At 41.3% G+C, this 18,040-nt stretch overlaps 1 protein-coding gene across 2 annotated transcripts in view; it reads right to left on the bottom strand.

Moving 5' to 3' along the window:
• MED13 (mediator complex subunit 13) overlaps positions 1-18,040 on the bottom strand; it is a 114,799-nt gene that overhangs the window by 17,784 nt on the left and 78,975 nt on the right. For both annotated transcript variants that reach the window (XM_063296326.1, XM_063296318.1), the window contains exons 10-17: positions 13,542-13,749; positions 10,803-10,869; positions 10,081-10,208; positions 8,656-8,746; positions 6,320-6,534; positions 5,257-5,453; positions 3,177-4,090; positions 1,075-1,242 (exon numbers count right to left, since the gene is read on the bottom strand). In XM_063296326.1, coding sequence (XP_063152396.1) covers positions 1,075-1,242; positions 3,177-4,090; positions 5,257-5,453; positions 6,320-6,534; positions 8,656-8,746; positions 10,081-10,208; positions 10,803-10,869; positions 13,542-13,749 — 1,988 coding nt within the window. The remainder of the gene's footprint in view (positions 1-1,074; positions 1,243-3,176; positions 4,091-5,256; positions 5,454-6,319; positions 6,535-8,655; positions 8,747-10,080; positions 10,209-10,802; positions 10,870-13,541; positions 13,750-18,040) is intronic.

Raw genomic sequence — 18,040 nt, 5'->3', positions numbered from 1 at the left:
GCTCTCTGTCCAGAAGAGCGCAGGGCTGGGAACAGCTGAGATCCTGCGCAGAACCCTCAAACTCCCAGGCCTCTGGTGGAGGACCCGAGGTTGAGGAAGACACAGACCACCCATAGGGGTGAGAGGGGAATTTTATTATATAACCCTAGGCCACTTCTGACATTGACCAAGTTAGCTGAACCCTCCCAGAAACTGAAAACAACCCAATGAAGACTTAGTAGGAAAACAGTTCTAGTAATGGAATCAATGTCCCAGACTGCAAGGAGTTTTCTCTCCAGAAGAGAGATCCTGAATAATTAAACAAGTTCAGAGGGGAACGAACACCCACACCCACACACAAGCTCAGTCACCCAAATCAAAGGTCACAGAAGCATGTTGCAGATTCAGACTCCTACAGTGGCTGGCAGAAGCATCTGCAGTAAACTGCAGTGACACCAAAACCACCACCCACAACGGCGTAACGCTAATGCCACAACCAACCTGAGTCCCAGCATCTGCAAGTATGCGGGTCGTGGTGTTTGCCTCATGTTGTCCCGTCCCTGTCATCTGAAATGCAGACACCCTCCTTTACCTCCTCCGTGGACGTCCATACTTACGGATTTGATTGCCAAAAGCTAAATTTGCCAAACTGTTCTAACGAGGCAATCCAGATTTACTTTTAGCCACAATGTGCCTCATGGTTTGGACTTGGCAGTTATAAAAGGAAGAAAAAAAAACTGGAAATGCCCATGGTTTGCCTGAATCAGGCAGGCAATTATTTGATGGGCAAACTGTGGTTTTGCCACAATGTACGAAGACGGCCTGGTCGATTGTATTATATTCTGAGGCGGCCACACAACATTACAGTCCTGTGGCCACTTCCTTCAATGTACAGTATCTGTCACATTTATATGCCTCCCATTCTCACAACCCTGGGCAGTTTTCATGTCCAATACCTCGCCATGGTTCTGTACCTACCATTTAAACTATTTTAGAAATGGTTTTTCTCCACAAATAAAACACTAAGATGGTTTAAAACAGACACTCAGCGCCCAGTCGGTTAAAGGGAAGCCATGTTCCACAGACAGCATTTACCGTAAGAGCCTCGTCCAGCCATTTTATGGAACTGTTGCCACGTGAGAGGCCCCTGCACACCCCAAGATCGAACAGTTCGTTTTTTCTGAATGGCATCCTGAAGAACTGGTTGGAGCGAGAGCAGCATGCGAAGTACGTCCTGAGAACACTGCATGCTCACGTCCACAACTGGAAGAACAAAAGCGAATTCAGATGAATTGGGAAGCGGAGGACCGGCCACTGCCCTTAATTGTTAACAGCTACGTTTCTGAAGGCCAGGCCTTGTAACTTTTAAGACCCGCAGCGTTAAGGAGCAGGAAGGGGGCATTTTCAGCTTTAGAATTCGACTTCTTCCCAAACGTAACACGCAGACAAATAAATGAAGGACTCCGATTTAAAGATCAACATCTCACGGACAGTTGGTGTCACTATCAAACAGTTCTTCTTGTAAGTAATCTTTTCTTAATCTTCAAGAGAATTATGCCTTCCGGTTTGATAAATAAACCCCTTATTCTGTACCCTCCAGAATGACAGGGAACAGATCTTGGCCTTTTCCTGCATGACACTGTTTCAGACACCCATAGAAAGTTATCCTAGCCCTCTCCTCAGTCTATTTAAAGCTAACTCACTCGGGTACCACGGAGTCACGACTTGTCGCGATGACCTGCTTCTAAACTCCGTCAGTTTCCACAGGTTGGAACAGAGAGGAAAATATCTAACCAGCAGACCCAAGACCATCCCTGGCTGACTACAATGCAGCCCCTACCGCTCTCAAAAACATCCCCGTGGAAATTTCCAGGATCAAACCAGGATCTCTACTGCAGGCCTGCTATCCCATCACAGGAATTTCTTCCAAATAAAAAACACTTCCCCCACTTCCCCTTGGCTGTTGACAGGAGTGGGCAGGACTGCTCTTTAACGGAGTGTTTTGTTTTGGAAGGCTTACATCAATTCTGAGCAACGATGGCTACCAATTTAGCATGTTATTCAGATGGTGCTAACTGGAGTCTATACAGGATCTATACCAACTAATGCCCGACTAGTTCCTCAAAGCTGTAATGGACTGAATGCGGGCTGGCAAACTCAAACTGCATACTGGCACAGAGATGCTGCAGACTGAAGGATCCCAAATCTTGAAGGTGATTAAGTATTCTGCCCTGGGCAATGTTACAATAGCAGGCATTCCTCTTTGTCACTGGGGTGCCAAGTAGCCTAAAGTTTTTTTTTTTTAGCCAACTCAGTAGGCTAACCAGCTCTAACCGTTCCCAAACTAGACCGCTGTGGTTTATGAAGTGGTGGCTTCCCACTGAGATGCCACAGATGACTGTAATTGTTCAGTGTGCTCTTTATGACACAGAGGCTGCAGAACGCAACCGCTAAATTGCTGGCATGAACTTCAGTAGCAAATCACGCCTATGCTCTACTCCAGGTGTTCGCAGTTTCCTCTCCTGACTTGCTTTGCAATTCAGTGATAGCATCAGCTTGTATTTGTTTTTAATCTGGATTGTTTTTATTAGGTTTTACTTTATTGCTTTATATTGATTTTATCACACTCCAAGAATTACTTAGGGCTGTTTATAAATATTTTATTAGATATGTATCTGAGTTTTCCTTCAGGAGCTCAAGGTGGCGTGTGTAACACTCCTTGCACCCCCAGAGTAACAACTCTGTGAGCTACGCTGGGCCGGGGGAGAACGGTGGGCCCCAAGTCACGCAGGGAGCTCCTGTGGCTGCAGATGGGTTTGAACCAAGTCTTCTTGGTGCCAGTAACGCTTTATAACACCAAACTGGTTTTCTATTTAAACATAAATATTGTATTTTTAAAAAACATGAAAAGTATAAATGACTCCACATCTAACTAAACCTTCCATACCTCTCCTACCATCTGAGACAAGTTCTTCCTATGCTCCATAGTAGGTTTTCTGCTGTTCTTGTCTCTATTCACTTAAAAGCAAAATCCTCAAACTCGGGGATGAACAGGTCATTCTAGATAATTAGGACAGATAAGCAAGTTATCGTTTCTTTGCCATTCCTTGCCAACCAACGATTCAATTTTAAGTCCACGTTTTACATGAGATGATTAAAAGCGTTCTTTTGATCCATCAGCAAACGGAAGCACTCACCGTTTCGTTTTGACCAGTGATGCAAACAAGTACTTTTCACAAGAGCTTCATCAACCTTCCCTCCTGACATGTTGTCCATAAACTGGCGCCCATGTTCCAATGCAAGATAGCAGTCATAGCAACAATCTCTCTCCTCAGCACGCACTGGATTGCCAGCAGCGCCAACTTTGGGCAAGGGGTCTTGATCTGCTGCTCCAAATGGTGAAAACAAGTTGGTGCACTGGTCTTGCAGCAAAAGGATCAGCTCATCGGGAAGCCTGTCTGACTCCTTCAAACCTCCACTATGCTCGACAGAACCAGCGCGAAGGGCTTCAAAGCGCTTCTCTGCTTCTTTGCCACATTCCGAGTTGCGGCCTAAGATGTCCAACTCATCCTCAAGGAACAATCCAGAGCTGTTGCCAAATTTTCGGTTCATAACTGCACTGAAACCACAGGTACACCTGTACTGGGCTTCCTGCGTTGGGTCTGGAATGTAAACTCCAACATCAGCACCTTTGATGTTCATGTTGCAGACACAGATGCAACAGCTGTCAAAGTTACAGTCTTTGAAGAGATTCATCACTGATTCGGACAGGATGAGGTTCACATAGAGGCTGTGCGCCTCAGGAATTGAAGGAACTGTCGCTGGCTCAACAGAATTTAAGGGTCTGCATGTCGACGGTGTAGAAGCTGGTGAATACAAATCTGAATTCTCGTACTTGACAGAGCCTTGTGCACTTGCTGGCCCACCCGCCCCGCGGGGAGTCCGAGGCGTCCTTGGTGTTCGAGGAGTTGGAAAGCGAGGGGTAGAAGGTGAAGGAAGGATACCTGCTCCGCTGTTGCTTGGGGGGGCACTGCTGGGTGGCATACCAAAAGGAGTATGTGTCTGTGGAGTGTAGGCAGGGCCATACTCTTGATCAATAGTGCTCCCATCCCTAGAAAAGGATGGGAAAAGGTTTTATTCAAGACTTTCAAACAGTATGTTTTAGACCAAATGCATGCGTAATAATCAAGGCATCACAATACCCCCTAATCAAGGAACTATTAACTCAGTCAATCAACCAAGCAGCAAACAACAGCCCAATCAAAGAACTCCCAGGGAGAGAACGACACCCCCCCCGCAACACAAGCAGGGCAAGCCCCGGTATGTAAGCAGAGAGCAAGGCCCACTCCCTCTTCGCACTGAAGGTGTTGCCTAGTCGGGCAATGAAACGTCTGCAGGAGAACAACAAGGCTCAGAGAGCACCAGGGACTCCACAGTTCAACGCTGAGCTACAAATATTCGCTTCAGTTGGAATCAAGGCATCATTACAAAGAGTGTAACCAGCAAGAAGGTGGAAGCAATGCAATAATTCCAATGATTCCACACCTCCTTGGTCTCTTAAAATTGCTTAATATATGTATTTTCCATTAGCTTTTTCTCGGATGTCTTTTAATTTGACAGTGATGTATTTTTAGTGCTTTGTGCACTACTCTGATAAGAGAAAAAAATTATTATTGGTGGTGGTTGTTAAAAAGAATTAATCACTCTCAAACATTGATTGGAGTCCTCGTAATTTATTAAGGATCTTTTTTCAATGGAATATAACGTTCACATGCTTTTTTTTTTCTATAAATAAAAAAGTACTGGAACACACACACACACACACTCCACATACCCAGCACTATCAGACTGCCAGAGGTATAGAGGAATCCCTGGTTTGTATTTACTTTTAATATTCTTCATGGCTTATTAAAATTAAATTTATACTATTAAGTACCCCCCAGATACCATTATGCTGGAGTCAGATTGTACACCTGTTACATAGCCTTTTTAATAACAACGTTTAAATGGAGAAAAAGCTAACCAGTGTTAAATTATGGTTTAACATAAATGTGAATTATTTAGAGAACAGGCTTTCCACCTGAACACTGTTTTATTCAAAGGAATGCTGGACTTTTAACCAACCTAGGATGATCTTTCTCCTACATAATCCCTGCTGAAATGCATCTGAATTCTGTAAAACATAGCCATGCTCGCGGGCCAACACATTTATCAGAAGATGCACATGAAATCTTCCCTTAAACTCCTTTTACTATCACATCGTAAGGAAACACTTACCCCTCTTTAATGAATGGCATTGTGGGTCCTGGCGGAAGCAAATCCAGCTTGCCAACGGTCCAGCTCTGGCGATAAATGCACTCCTCTGGCAGTTTGATGGCAGGGAGATAGTGGCTTGGGAGAGTCTTCAATGGTGCAAACATGGAGCATCCCAGGAAAGCCTGACTGTTCTCGGGCTTATAAACATAGGAGTAATCCTGAAACCCAAACCAGGAAGAACATAAACCAAGAGTGATACATGGGAAGTTTAAAAAGGAGGACTCATGGATTTAAATTTTAAATGTGAAACAGTCTATTTTAAAGCTCAGTTGTCTCATCCTGGATATGAAGCTACTGGAAAAATAGGATACAAGTGGAAGAAAAATTGGCCCATATCTGAGTTTACGTAACATTGGAGCTATTGTTTGTGGCAATGGTGGCAAAGACTGTTTTTCCCCATTGCCAAGGAATCTCCTGCATGCAAAATGCATTCACCTGACATACAAACAGAAACACGTATAAGTCAATACTTAATTTGAATGCAGGGCTGAAAAAGTCAAGAGGTCATCAAACAAGCTGTTGCCACAGCTAATGAACAGCTAACAGTCCATTTCACCGTGCACCAAAATAAAACTATGAATAACCTCATAATGATAGGTGGTAGGGGGAAAAAACAAACTGAATTCCATGAGAACAAAATTAGAAGTATTAAAATGAACTGTACTGGCTCTTTGAGGAGAAAAATACAATTCAGAAAAGCATTATCTCTAACAAGCCCAAACCAAGAAACTATTAAATTGTCCTCCTCTTTCAGTATTTTTTATAAGAATTTTACTAAGTTTCAAGACAAAGATAAAAGCTACAAAAAAACAAAAAACTACCAAAAAAAAAAAACCCCAGAAGAAAAACTAAAAAGATGTGAAAACACAAGAGAATTTTTTTCAAATTTACGGAAAGATGTGACTTCCGACTTTTAACAGCAAGGATATATAAAAAGTCCTCCCCTATCATTTTTGAAGATAAATCAAAATTAGACAACACAACTAAAATTCAAGAACTGTGATATCCAGAGGAATTCCCATACCTTTATTTCTGTAGGTTTTGGACTACAGAATCCCTCATCCACCTCAATCCTGAACTGAATGCCAGTAGTAGCACCATTTCCTTCTAGGATAGTTCCTCCAGGTGTGGTGTCCATGCTGCCATATTCCTTGTTGTTCATATTCATGGGAGAAAACCCCATAATGTGTTGCTCCAAGGATGGTGGTGTGGGATACATTTTATGAAGATCGGCTGTACCTGGTTTAGATTCAAGTTTAAGATGGTTTTTAATATTTTATTTTTCCTTCCACATGTCGGGCTACTGAAACAATGCAGTTGCTCTCATCTATCACAAAATCACCGTTCTGCATGTTCTACTCTTAATTCACATGTCTAAAGGACCCAGAGGCCTATTAAGATATATTAATCTTCTAGAGATTTTTGCAAAGCCAAAACACAGACATTTTTTGAATTGGGCTTTTCAGGGCTTCTTCATCTTCCAATGGTTACATGTAGCCAATCTGCAGGCTAGATCAGTAATAGCATTTAATTCCAGAAACCTGTAATAGTACTCTCTCACCTCTACTGGGACCACCAGAATAAACCTGAGAAACACCTACATATCTTTTAAAAAGAATTGTTACATAAGCTTGACCAAAAATTGCACAGAAATCAAGAATAATGATACAGAAAGCAAAAATGAAACGCGATAAAAACATTATGAAGGAAGCTTCCTCCCCTTCCCTTCCATTTTCCCTAACCAGTAACCACTACTTGAATATTTGCCTGTTGCACTGAACATTCAACATTGGAGACTGTTGCTTATATCTGTTTAAATCATTTCATTATGTCATTTTAATTTTTTTTTTAAACTCTAGAAGCCATATCCTAAATGTCTAAATTTGCTTTGCTGTGAGCCATTTCTGCTTAAATTTAGTTAAACTTCTGTTATGGATATATACTGTTAGTTTTGCCGCTGCCGCCTATTCTCCAAAGTTGGTCTCCCAATCTTGTATCATCGACAAAATTTCACTTTTTCAGTGTTGTGCCAAATTTATTCTGGCTGCTGTCACCATATGTTTTAGTAAATTATAATATTTTTCATTTATATATTCCGGAATTACTCCTAATAAGAATTATTTGTGGTTTCAGTCCGAATTTTTGAATATTTTGATGTTATTTCCTTCCAAATATGTTTTGAGTTTTTTTGCACAACCACATGTGGTAAAATGTTCCTTCTCTATTATGGCATTTCCAACATTTATAATAGATGATTTGTCCATTTTGGCAATCCTTAATGGAGTTATATACCATCTATGAAATATTTTATACCTACTTTCCCTCAATTTATAGCTTGAGTGAATTTTATTGATCTTTCTGTATGTCTTCCCATCGTTCTACTGTAATTACTTCCTTGAAGTTTTGCATCCACTTTATCATGCAATTTTTAATTTGCTCCATCTCCATGTCATATTTCAATAACAATTTATAAATACATCTCAATAAATGATCTTGACTCTCCATAAGTGCCTTGCATTCTCAGGGCCTGTCCTTGTGTCTTGAGGTCATTTGTTATTCTTCCAGAAATTTTTAAATACGTTAACTATTGTAAATTCCTATCTTCATTTAGCAAATCTTGCTGTGGCCTTAGTCTGTTTTTTGAGTCTGAATGGACCATATTAGCATATGTACCTAAAACTTACTGTAGTTATCCTTGAAGTAAAAAGCATTTGATGGCGATGCTAATGGTAAAATCACCAGACTTATCCTTATTCTCAGAAGATTCCAAATGTTTAACAAACTTTGCCTCATAATATGTCCCATCAAATTCTTTTGTTTCTTTTAAGTACCTATGAAATCCACTGGCTAAGACAACTACTTTTTGGAGATTTTTATCCATTCTTATCCATGAGCGACAGCTTGCTCGATGTTATAATTAAAGGTTAGGAAATGCAAGTCCACCTCTTCCTTTCGAGTCTTGCAAAATTTTGACTCTTAATCTTGCTTTTTCCCCACTCCATATGAACCTGTTGATTGTTCTTTGACCGTTCAGCAAGGTTTTATCTGGAATTGACTCCTTAGATGTTTAAAAAGTCTATTTTCTTTGTGTTTAGGTGCTTTATAACCTGGGCTAGATTTCCCCATTGTGGTGCCCTCTAGCTCAGTTGGACTGCGACCTTCATAATTTCCTGCCAATATGAGAAAGTTGTTCTAAAGCAGCATTTTTACAAGCAACTTGACATGTGCCAACTAATTGGAACATTTCTGATTCATTTTCATTTTAGCTGGTAGTGTATACACTTCCATGATAAAGTTTCTCATTATCAAACCACAAAGATAACACTAGAAATATTGTGACAGTAGAAAAAAGCAACTAACTTATGCATGACAATGGGTCCAAGTTTCCAGCTTTTGACTCTTTGCAACTAGATTTGTCATCTGTTCCATTCAGCATTCTTTTAGATCCCGGCTAGGAAAGAAAGAAAGAAAGAAAGAAAAAATGCCCCAATGGCGTAAGTTCCAAATTATAACTCTGCACAAATAAAAAAGGAATTGTAAAATAAATAACCATCTTTTTAAAATACAAGCAAACAGCTGAGCCAATAAAACAGAATCCCATCCAAATCACATCATAGAGTAAAAGCTTCAATTATCTGCATATGTTCCATTGACAACATCTGGGCAACCGTTTCCACATAGCCATTAAATTTGAGGGGAAAACAGAGAGAAGATTCATCACCATCACCACCACCACCACCACCACCCACTTCATTGAGTAAGAGGTGGGGAGGGCAGTGTGACACTGGGTACTATACCACTGAAGCAGTAACTCAGTGGATCATCTAAGGCAGTGTTTCTCAGCCTTGGTGACTTTAAGATGTGTGGACTTCAACTCCGAGAATTCCCCATCTTTGTTTCTCAACCTCAGCAACTTTAAGACATGTGGACTTCAACTCCCCAAATTCCCCAGGATTCTGGGAGATGAAGTCTACACACCTTAAAGTCGCTAAGGCTGAGAAACATTGTTCTGAGGGAATGGTTTCTTCTCAGCAGCGCCAACTTCACTGACGAAGAGTGATGTAGGGAGATACTTGCCCAATTGCGTATGTGTCACTCTTAGCAACTGTGATGAAACTCACTGTACAAACTGTTTCCTTTGAAATGATTTGATGAGCTATCTTTCCATGGTATTTACATCACTTAGTAAGTCATTAAGTGAAACACACACAGAGACAAAAACAAAACGAAACATCCGTGAATCCGTCTTAACGTTTCCAGGCTCAGAAATGGGGAAAGAATCCAAACATAAAGAAGACAGCTTACAATTTAGTAACCTTTTAATAGCAACCTTTTCCAAAATGTTTTCCCCTTCCAGATAAAGCCTTGCAGCTGCAGAGCTGCACAACAGGAAACTTCCCCCTGTAACCTCCATACCTCACCCACGAACTGACTACACTACACAATACTTTTGTAACACAACAGGAAAGATATCAGCACACTGCACTACAAGCAACAGTCGACAGGCAAAGGTTAACATCAGTTTTACGCACATGGTCCATTTAGAGAATTAGATGAAATGACACAGAAGTTGCAAAAATCAAAATGGGCACCATTGTACATTGTATAAGAATGCACACTATGGTACATTCCATACTGCAGTCCCTCTGTGCTGTTTTATTTATTTGTTATTCAAATTTCTATTGCCGCTCATCTCCCCCCAAAGAGGGGGGAGAAGCTAGGCTATGCTTCTAGATGACCACGATCACACCAGGATGACACTACCAACCTTAAAAAGCTACTTACTGTTAGCTCATCTTCATCAGAGTTGAAGAGATTGTCAAGGTCAGTGTAGGAGACAACCAGGTCATTTTCATGGAACAAACTGGTTGATGCCGTACGATTGTGGGGCGGGACACGCTGAGCATCTATTGCTGAAAGAAGAGAAAGGTCAGAGCTCCACCATAAGGCATTATTATCTGAATGAATATGAATACACAGATAGGATATGATGAGCACGTGACAAGAGAAAAGGCAAATATGTACACACAGTCCACACAATTATATATAAAACTTTTGCAGGGATACAGCAGTATTTATTTTATTATTTATTTATCAGATTTGATCAGCGCCCATCTCCCCCCAAAAGCAGTAGGCTCATAAATGGATGTCCAGTTCAGCTATCCAGGCGATCGCTTCTGGTGTTGCTTCCTGCAGATCTTCTAAGGAGCCGGCGAACGCACATCGTGAGCAGTCTTGCCCAAGGTGTTTAATAGTTGGCATATCGGCACCACAGTCGCAACAAGGGGAGTCTTTCCAGCCCCGCTGATACAGGGCAGAGGCACTCCTTCCAGTATCACACCTGATTCTGTCCAATTTCACCCAAACAGAGTGAGGCAGGTTAAAGCCATTATCTGAATGACAGCATTCCATTACAGGCTCTGCTATCAAATAAACTAATGCATTTCTTTTAACAGATTTTCAAAAATGAGCCAACTGAACACTTTTTTAAAACTAAGACATTTTACCTTGTTTGACTGAAGGGCTGAAAAGTGACATTGCATCTTCCCCAACACTGGGTGTTCCATCTTCAGGCTGTGAAAAAGGCAGCAGTCAGCAGCGCATGTGAATAAGGACATGTGAACAGGCCTACAAACAACTAGATCCCGCCATCCACTGAGACAGACTACTTAGCTGAGCACTGCCTCTTTCACTGGCAGTTGCTTCCCTTGATAGAGCTGCTGCACCAAGATCCTTTTACATAAAGATGCTCGGAGACAAATTAAGATCTCTGCGCTCTACTCTCTGAGCTATGCCTTCAAAGCAAAAGGGACAGAGAAGTAAAAAGCAAATCCCAGACCACCAAAGCTACTCCGTAAGATATTTTGTGCACAACAACATCCAAAACCCGAGTAAGATTTTTCTTCTTCTTCTTTGACAAGCTATCATTGCCAGTTAGAGCAAATTCAGCATGAAGAATGACTGCATTCTGACTGAGAGACATTTGTGGAACACATCCGCCATGACCCTGGTCAAACGATTAGCCTATCCGTCCCAGTACTGTCTATTCTGATTAGCAGCGACCATCCAGGGTCAAACAAAGATGGAAGAAGTACACTAAAACACTGCACAGTAGAGATGTCAACATCCAAGATTTCTTAAAAGATACTCCCTACTTAACAAGAACCTCTAGTACTAGAAGATGAAGTTAGCTCAGCACTCTGGTCATTACCAAGTCAGAAGGCTACAGGAAGAGATGGAATGCCCACTGAAATATGGCAAGCAACAGAAGAAGCATCAGTCAAGGTTCTAGCAAGCTGGAAAAGAACACAGCGGCCAACCAATTGGAAAAGGTCAAGCTACCTTCCAATACCCGCCCCCGCCAAAAAAGGAGAAAATTATCATATAATATCCTTAATTTCACTTGCCTGCAAAATAACGCTTGGGATCATCCAATGCAGGTTGGAGCCCTACATGGAATGAGATGCCAGATATTCAAGCAAGCTTTAGAAAAGGCCAATGAACACAATACATCATTGCTGATGCACACTGGATAATTAAGAAAGCCAAAGAATGCCAAAAAGAAGTCAGTATGGCCTTCATTGATCGTAGAAAGACCTTCAGTTGTGCCAATCATGCGAAGCTGCAGAATGTGCCTAGAAAAAATGAGAATCGCAGAACATTTCATTGTCCTTATGAGAAACCTGTATGTATACAGGTCAGGAAGCTACAATACAGACAGAATGCAGCGAAACAGACTGGCTCCAGATTGGCAAAAGAGTGAGATAAGGCTGTGTACTCTCCCTTTATTTATTCAGTTTACACGCTGAATACACGTTAAAGGAATCTGGATTGGAAGAAGATGAGTGGGGTTTTAAAACTGGAGGAAGAAACATCAATTATCTGTGCTATGCTGATGAGTTGACACTACTCTGATAGCCAAAAATGCAAAGGACCCGCAAGCTCTGGTAATAAAAGTCAAGAAGCACAGTGAACAAATGGGACTAAAATTAAATACAATGAAGATCAAACTAATGACGAGCACAACAACCAGCCTTAGAAGTGACAGTGAAGAAGCGGTGGAGGGCTTCTGCTTTTTAGATCGACTAACAACAGTAAAGGAACAAGCAATCAAGAAATACACCACAGACTAGCACCTGGTAGGAAGGCCTTGGAAAAGATACTCAGATGCCATGATGACTCTACAGCTACAAAGAGCAGAATAGTGTGAATAATGGCATTCCCTGTGACACTCTATGGAAGCAAAAGTTGGACCTTGAAGAAGCAGGATAGAAAGAGTACTGATGTTTTTGAAATTTGGTGCGGAAGAAGACTCCTGAGAGTATCACAGACAGCCAAGAAAACAAACAAATGGATCACTGAACAAATCAACCTACAGTTCTCATTCCAGACACGAATGACCAGGCACAAAGTAACCTATTTTTGGACACATTATGCAAAGTCCTAGCTCTCTGGAGAAGGCTCTAAATGCTGAGAAAGATGGAGGGAAAGACAAGAAGAGGATCACCAGCAGTAAGGCAGATGGGCTCAGTTACAGTGGTGATGAATGCACTGTTGGAAGACCTGAAAGACTCAGTTAGGGACAGACCAGCAAGGAGAAAATCTATTTACGTGGTCACCAGGAGTCGACACCAACTTGATGGCACATAATCAGTCAATCAATTAACCAATCCAGGGTCTCAGCAGAAGCATTCTCCAGCATCTTTTACTAGATCCTTTCCACTTAAGATATGATTGATCCTGGGAATCTTCAGCATGCAAAGCCTGTGCTTTATTATTGAGCTATCCTCACTCCCCAGAACTGTTTCAAAAGGAGGTCCATGGACAGATCTAAGCAGAAAACACTGGAACACCGTTGTTTCAGGAAAAAAGCTTCTAGCCAGCAGAAACATAATCCAGAAGAAATGTGTAGTTATCAAAATCTTCCTGGATTGCTATGGGGTTTTTTTGTCCTGGGATATAAATAACTACTTTAAATGGGTCTAAAAACCCAAGGCATATCTGGCAGAACTTCACTCCTTGAAGGCAGATGCCTATGCCCTATCACAATTTATATTTTTAAGAAAACCTTGAAATTCTAAAGAAATCTTAGCCCACTTTTCCACTGGGACACAGAATTAGTTGTACAGACATTGTGCTCCTGTTGTGCGTAATCCACCACATTAAAACATTCCAGAAAAAAATCCTAGACCCCTGAGATTAATGCTTGCTGTACTAGTTTATACCTTGATTTTTTTTTCACTTACCTTATGTTTTTTCCCAACTTCTCTGTCACTGTTTGGCCTATCCTTTTTATCGGGAAATGGGAACTCTTCATCTCCATCGACAAATGCATAAGGGTCCATTTCAAGCTCCTGGTCAGCTACCATAGCTGCTAGATATTGGTTCTTGCTCTGGTACTGCTGCACCAAATCATCCGAGACCTTTAGAGGCTTTCTGCATTGCACCATTAATCTATGGGAAAGAAAAAGACATAACCCTAACAAGTACAAGTGGAAAATCCAAAACCCTTCTCTTCACTAGACATTTAAATGGTTCTCACAATTATATCCATCTTTTCTCCAGGCAGCTCCAAATAGCATGCAGCAATTTACCACCCTGCAAAAAATGGGTTGCTTAACACATCCCAACCATACTATCCTAAGCAAGAATTTGATTGTGGATTTACTTTTTACAGATCTAGCTCTTTAAACAATACACCATGCTGATTCTCTCACAATACAATTTGTAGTAATTTAACCTTCATATAGATGTGTAAGACTTCTGTAAGAATATTAGGTAATGCACCGTGGGCACTTTTTATTATTTATTTATTTTCCACCCCACCTTTATTATTATTTTTATAAATAGCTCAAGTCGGTGAACATACTTAATACTCCCTCCTCCTCCTATTTTCACTTAAATGAACTTTATGTATGGACTAATGTTGTTTTAAGTTTTTTATGTCCATGTATTATTAGTGCATCACGATTTTCCTTTCTGATCATCTAGTAATAGCTATGTCTTTTAAAATATCTATTAATAACACCATTATTTAGATTTTAACCTTTTGCTTTGTCTCACCAATACCAAATCAACGTACAGTTCAGTATATGTATAGTGAACTGCGCTAACATTAATAGTAGCTGCCAAAAACTATTTACACGTGGAAGACTTTATAAAACTTCTATCCAAGACAAACATAGACCAAAATCCCGAAAAACATGTCAAGTATACCTAACAGTTTATATTATATTATGGAATTTTTTAACCAAACAGACCGTGTTATATACTAATTCTGAAAGGCCCTTCAGTGAGGGAAATGGGGCATTTGAATAACACAAGCCCTTGGGTTCACAAAAGTAATTTCCTAGTTCTCCAATGCAGCCACAGTAATTTTACTGTATCAAAATCCATACCTTTAAAACAGCCATCCTAGTTCAGATTGTGTTCTTACAAAATGACCCTGGAGGATTAGTAGACCTTTTCCTCGCTTTTCAGCAGCTAGAATTCAGATAAAATCTATCTCCATACATGTCAATCAAGCACAAAAAAGGATTGTGATGCACATCATACGACTTGGGAATCACCACTGAAACCTGTTAGAAGACTGTGACTGATTTCCTCGTTTAGCAGATTAGAGTGCAATTAGCACAGAATTTTCACACTGGGACACAATTATTCCCCAAGTGATCTGATCTGAGGAGAGTGCGTAAAACTATGCCACTTACTGAAAAAGTTGAGCATCCCCCTTCAGCTGTCTTATGATCGCAATGCCAAACATTCCCAGCTAGCACAACCAGGGTTAGAGAGAGTATTGAAAATAAATCTGTATTCAAATAGTCCTTCAGTTTCTCTGGAGGACCACTCTGAAAAGGGCGGGCTTCAGAGGAGCCGTTCTACGGCCACTAACAAGCAATCTAGATTTGTTCCCGCAGAGATCCGAAGCTTCTGCACTAACATCAGACCAGGACAGTTGGATGTGATGTCTGCAAATTCTGCTCTCAGCTTTAAAATTAAAAAAAAAAGTGGAGATGGACCTCGTTGCGCTTCCCCACAATAGCAGCAGAACCGCCCCACATTTTTTAAATAGAACATAGCAGTCACGAGACCCTCACTAGTCTTCCAGATACGGATAAAGAAAAATGATACAATCAGCATCAGGAAGATGGTTTTTAACTCTCAGGATGAAATCAGTAAAGGGTTCAACCGTCTTTCCCAACTGGGTATAAATGTGCTCTTAAGTCCAACAAAAAAGAGTCCTGCCCTTTTCCACCCAAGGATAATTAAACTTGTATCTTTTCGTCTCTCTCTGTTTTGATGTCACGCTGAGGCAACGAACAGCTGCAATCATCATCTGCAACTGAAGTATTTTAAGACAGATGCAAGAGCTGCAGGTTCTTTTGCCAATTTATTTCAGGGAAATGCAGCGCTTTTGAAATTCAGCAGCAATCAAGGACAATTAAATTCATCATTTGTTAGCGAGGGGGGAAGATTGACGATAGCTTGCTATGAAACTGTCAGGTTGGTTCTCTGAATAATGGAAGCAAAGGAAGATGCAACCCTGCCAGAAGCAACAGAATCGGAAAGACAGCTCCTTGCATAGCATGCTCCCTCTCCCTTATCGTTGCTTCAGTTCTCATAAAAACATTTTAGGTATACCGCTGAGATGTTTTAAACCTATACCTGAGAACAGAAAAGCACGAACAAACTTGGAATTGATAAATACAGGTTTGATACAAATAAATCACACAGCCGAGAATCACTACGGAGGCAAATTTCAGTAGGGGATTAAAACTGTGAAAAAGCCCAAAGGGCAGTAGACTGAGTCAAGCAAGAATAGGCCACTTTGTCACCTCTCCCTGCCTCCCTTCTGCTGTCACAGACCAACCCTTCTTATAGGGCAGATTCAGTCCTACACGGGCCATCCCAGCCTGAGCCGTATTTGTATATTGTAAACCGCCCAGAGTCCCTCCGGTCGGAGGAGATGGGCGGTGACAAATTTGAGAGACAGACAAATAAATACACGGTACAGATTCAGAAAAGCAGAAGACATGCAGTGGCTCATATTCACAAAGCAATATGGCTGCAAAAGGTTGTGGTTTTAGTGGCAGCCCATACATTTTAGAGGTAGATTCATTGAAAGGGAAGAGAACATCTTCGGTGGTACAGTGATCCCACTGACAGAAGAGGCCGACATACACCGATCAAACATAAGATACTTGAAGAGTATCCGGAAGCTTCAGCTGGTCCAGAATGCAGCCGCGTGGGCCATTCTTGGCGCCCCTAGATCGGCGCATGTAACACCTTTGCTGCGCGAGCTGCACTGGGTGCCGGTCTGCTTCCGGGTCCAATTCAAGGTGTTGGTTATCACCTTTAAAGCCCTACGTGGCGTGGGGCCAGGCTACCTGAGGGACCGTCTCATCCCCATCACATCAGTCCGCCCCACCCGGTCATGTAGAGGGGGCATGCTGCGGACCCCGTCTGCAAGAGAATTCCACCTGGCGGGGTCCAGGAGGCAGGCCTTCTCTGAAGTGGCCCCCGCCCTTTGGAACACCTTGCCCCTGGAGGTGAGGCAGGCCCCTTTGCTCCTGGCCTTCAGGAAGGCCCTGAAGACTTGGCTCTGCCGTCTTGCTTGGGGCGGGAAGGTGGGTAGCCATTCGTGGGAGTGGCTTGCACCTCAGAGCCCCTCCCACCCAATTGGCATCTTAGAGCCACTTGGATTTTATATTTATTTACGTTGTATTTTATATCGGTAATTTGTTTATCAGATTTTAATGTTTATTGTTGTGGTATGAATTTTATTGTAAACCGCCCAGAGTCCCTCTTGGGGGAGATGGGCGGTAACAAAATTAGATAGATAGATAGATAGATAGATAGATAGATAGATAGATAGATAGATAGATAGATAGATAGATAGGAGTCCGGAAAAAAACCAAAAAGGGATTAGAGATGGGGCAAATGAAGATGCCATTTTTGCATATGCCTCAAATTTCAGCAGGGATAAGCAAGTGGCCATATAATGCTACCTTGTATGAATGAACTACAGGAAAGGGAGGCAGACAAGGAAAAAATTATTAGTCCCTGGATCAGCAGAAATGCATTTCTCCCTGTCTTCAGCCACCATCAAAATATTATGAAAACATTATCTATTGTTGAAGTCTCTCTGAGAATCAGTTCAAGTTAAATTTTGAAATGCACTTTTCTCTCTCATATCATTCTCTGACCCTCCCGTCCCCCAACGCATTTATGTTCTAAGCTTTGATTACAAGTCCATTACAATCCTAGTCTATCATTTTAAAGTTTGTACACTGTCCTAAGTAGACAGCATAATATGCCGTATAAATACTGCTGATAATTTAATACTGTTCATGGAACAAACAATTAGCACGGAAACTCCAAAGCAGCTTAAAAGCAGTTGAGGTATCTTTAAAAATCTGAAGGCAAGATTTTTTGTCTTTCTAATAGTTTACATACCACATTACAAACTTCAAAATTTGGGGAAGGAAGTTTGCTTTGGACTAGCATTGAACCTAAGCACAGCTCCATTAGTAGAGTTCACAAAGAGGAATTCACTCAAAAAGTGACTTCACTATCAGAAGCTTGCGAACACATCCAAAGGGAATCACAGGCTTTCAACCTTTTAATAACACTGAGAGAAGTCTGGAGATAGCTTGAGTCTTTAACACATTCATAGAAGGCCACGTATGGAAGTCTGAAGAGTGTTAGAAATTTCTCCCAGGCAACGAAGCACAAAATAATAAAA

Source organism: Candoia aspera, chromosome 1 (assembly GCF_035149785.1).
Source record: "Candoia aspera isolate rCanAsp1 chromosome 1, rCanAsp1.hap2, whole genome shotgun sequence".
Classification (NCBI taxonomy): domain Eukaryota; kingdom Metazoa; phylum Chordata; class Lepidosauria; order Squamata; family Boidae; genus Candoia; species Candoia aspera.
Note: the sequence above shows the minus strand (reverse complement) of the source record. Positions and strands in the feature narration are given on the sequence as shown.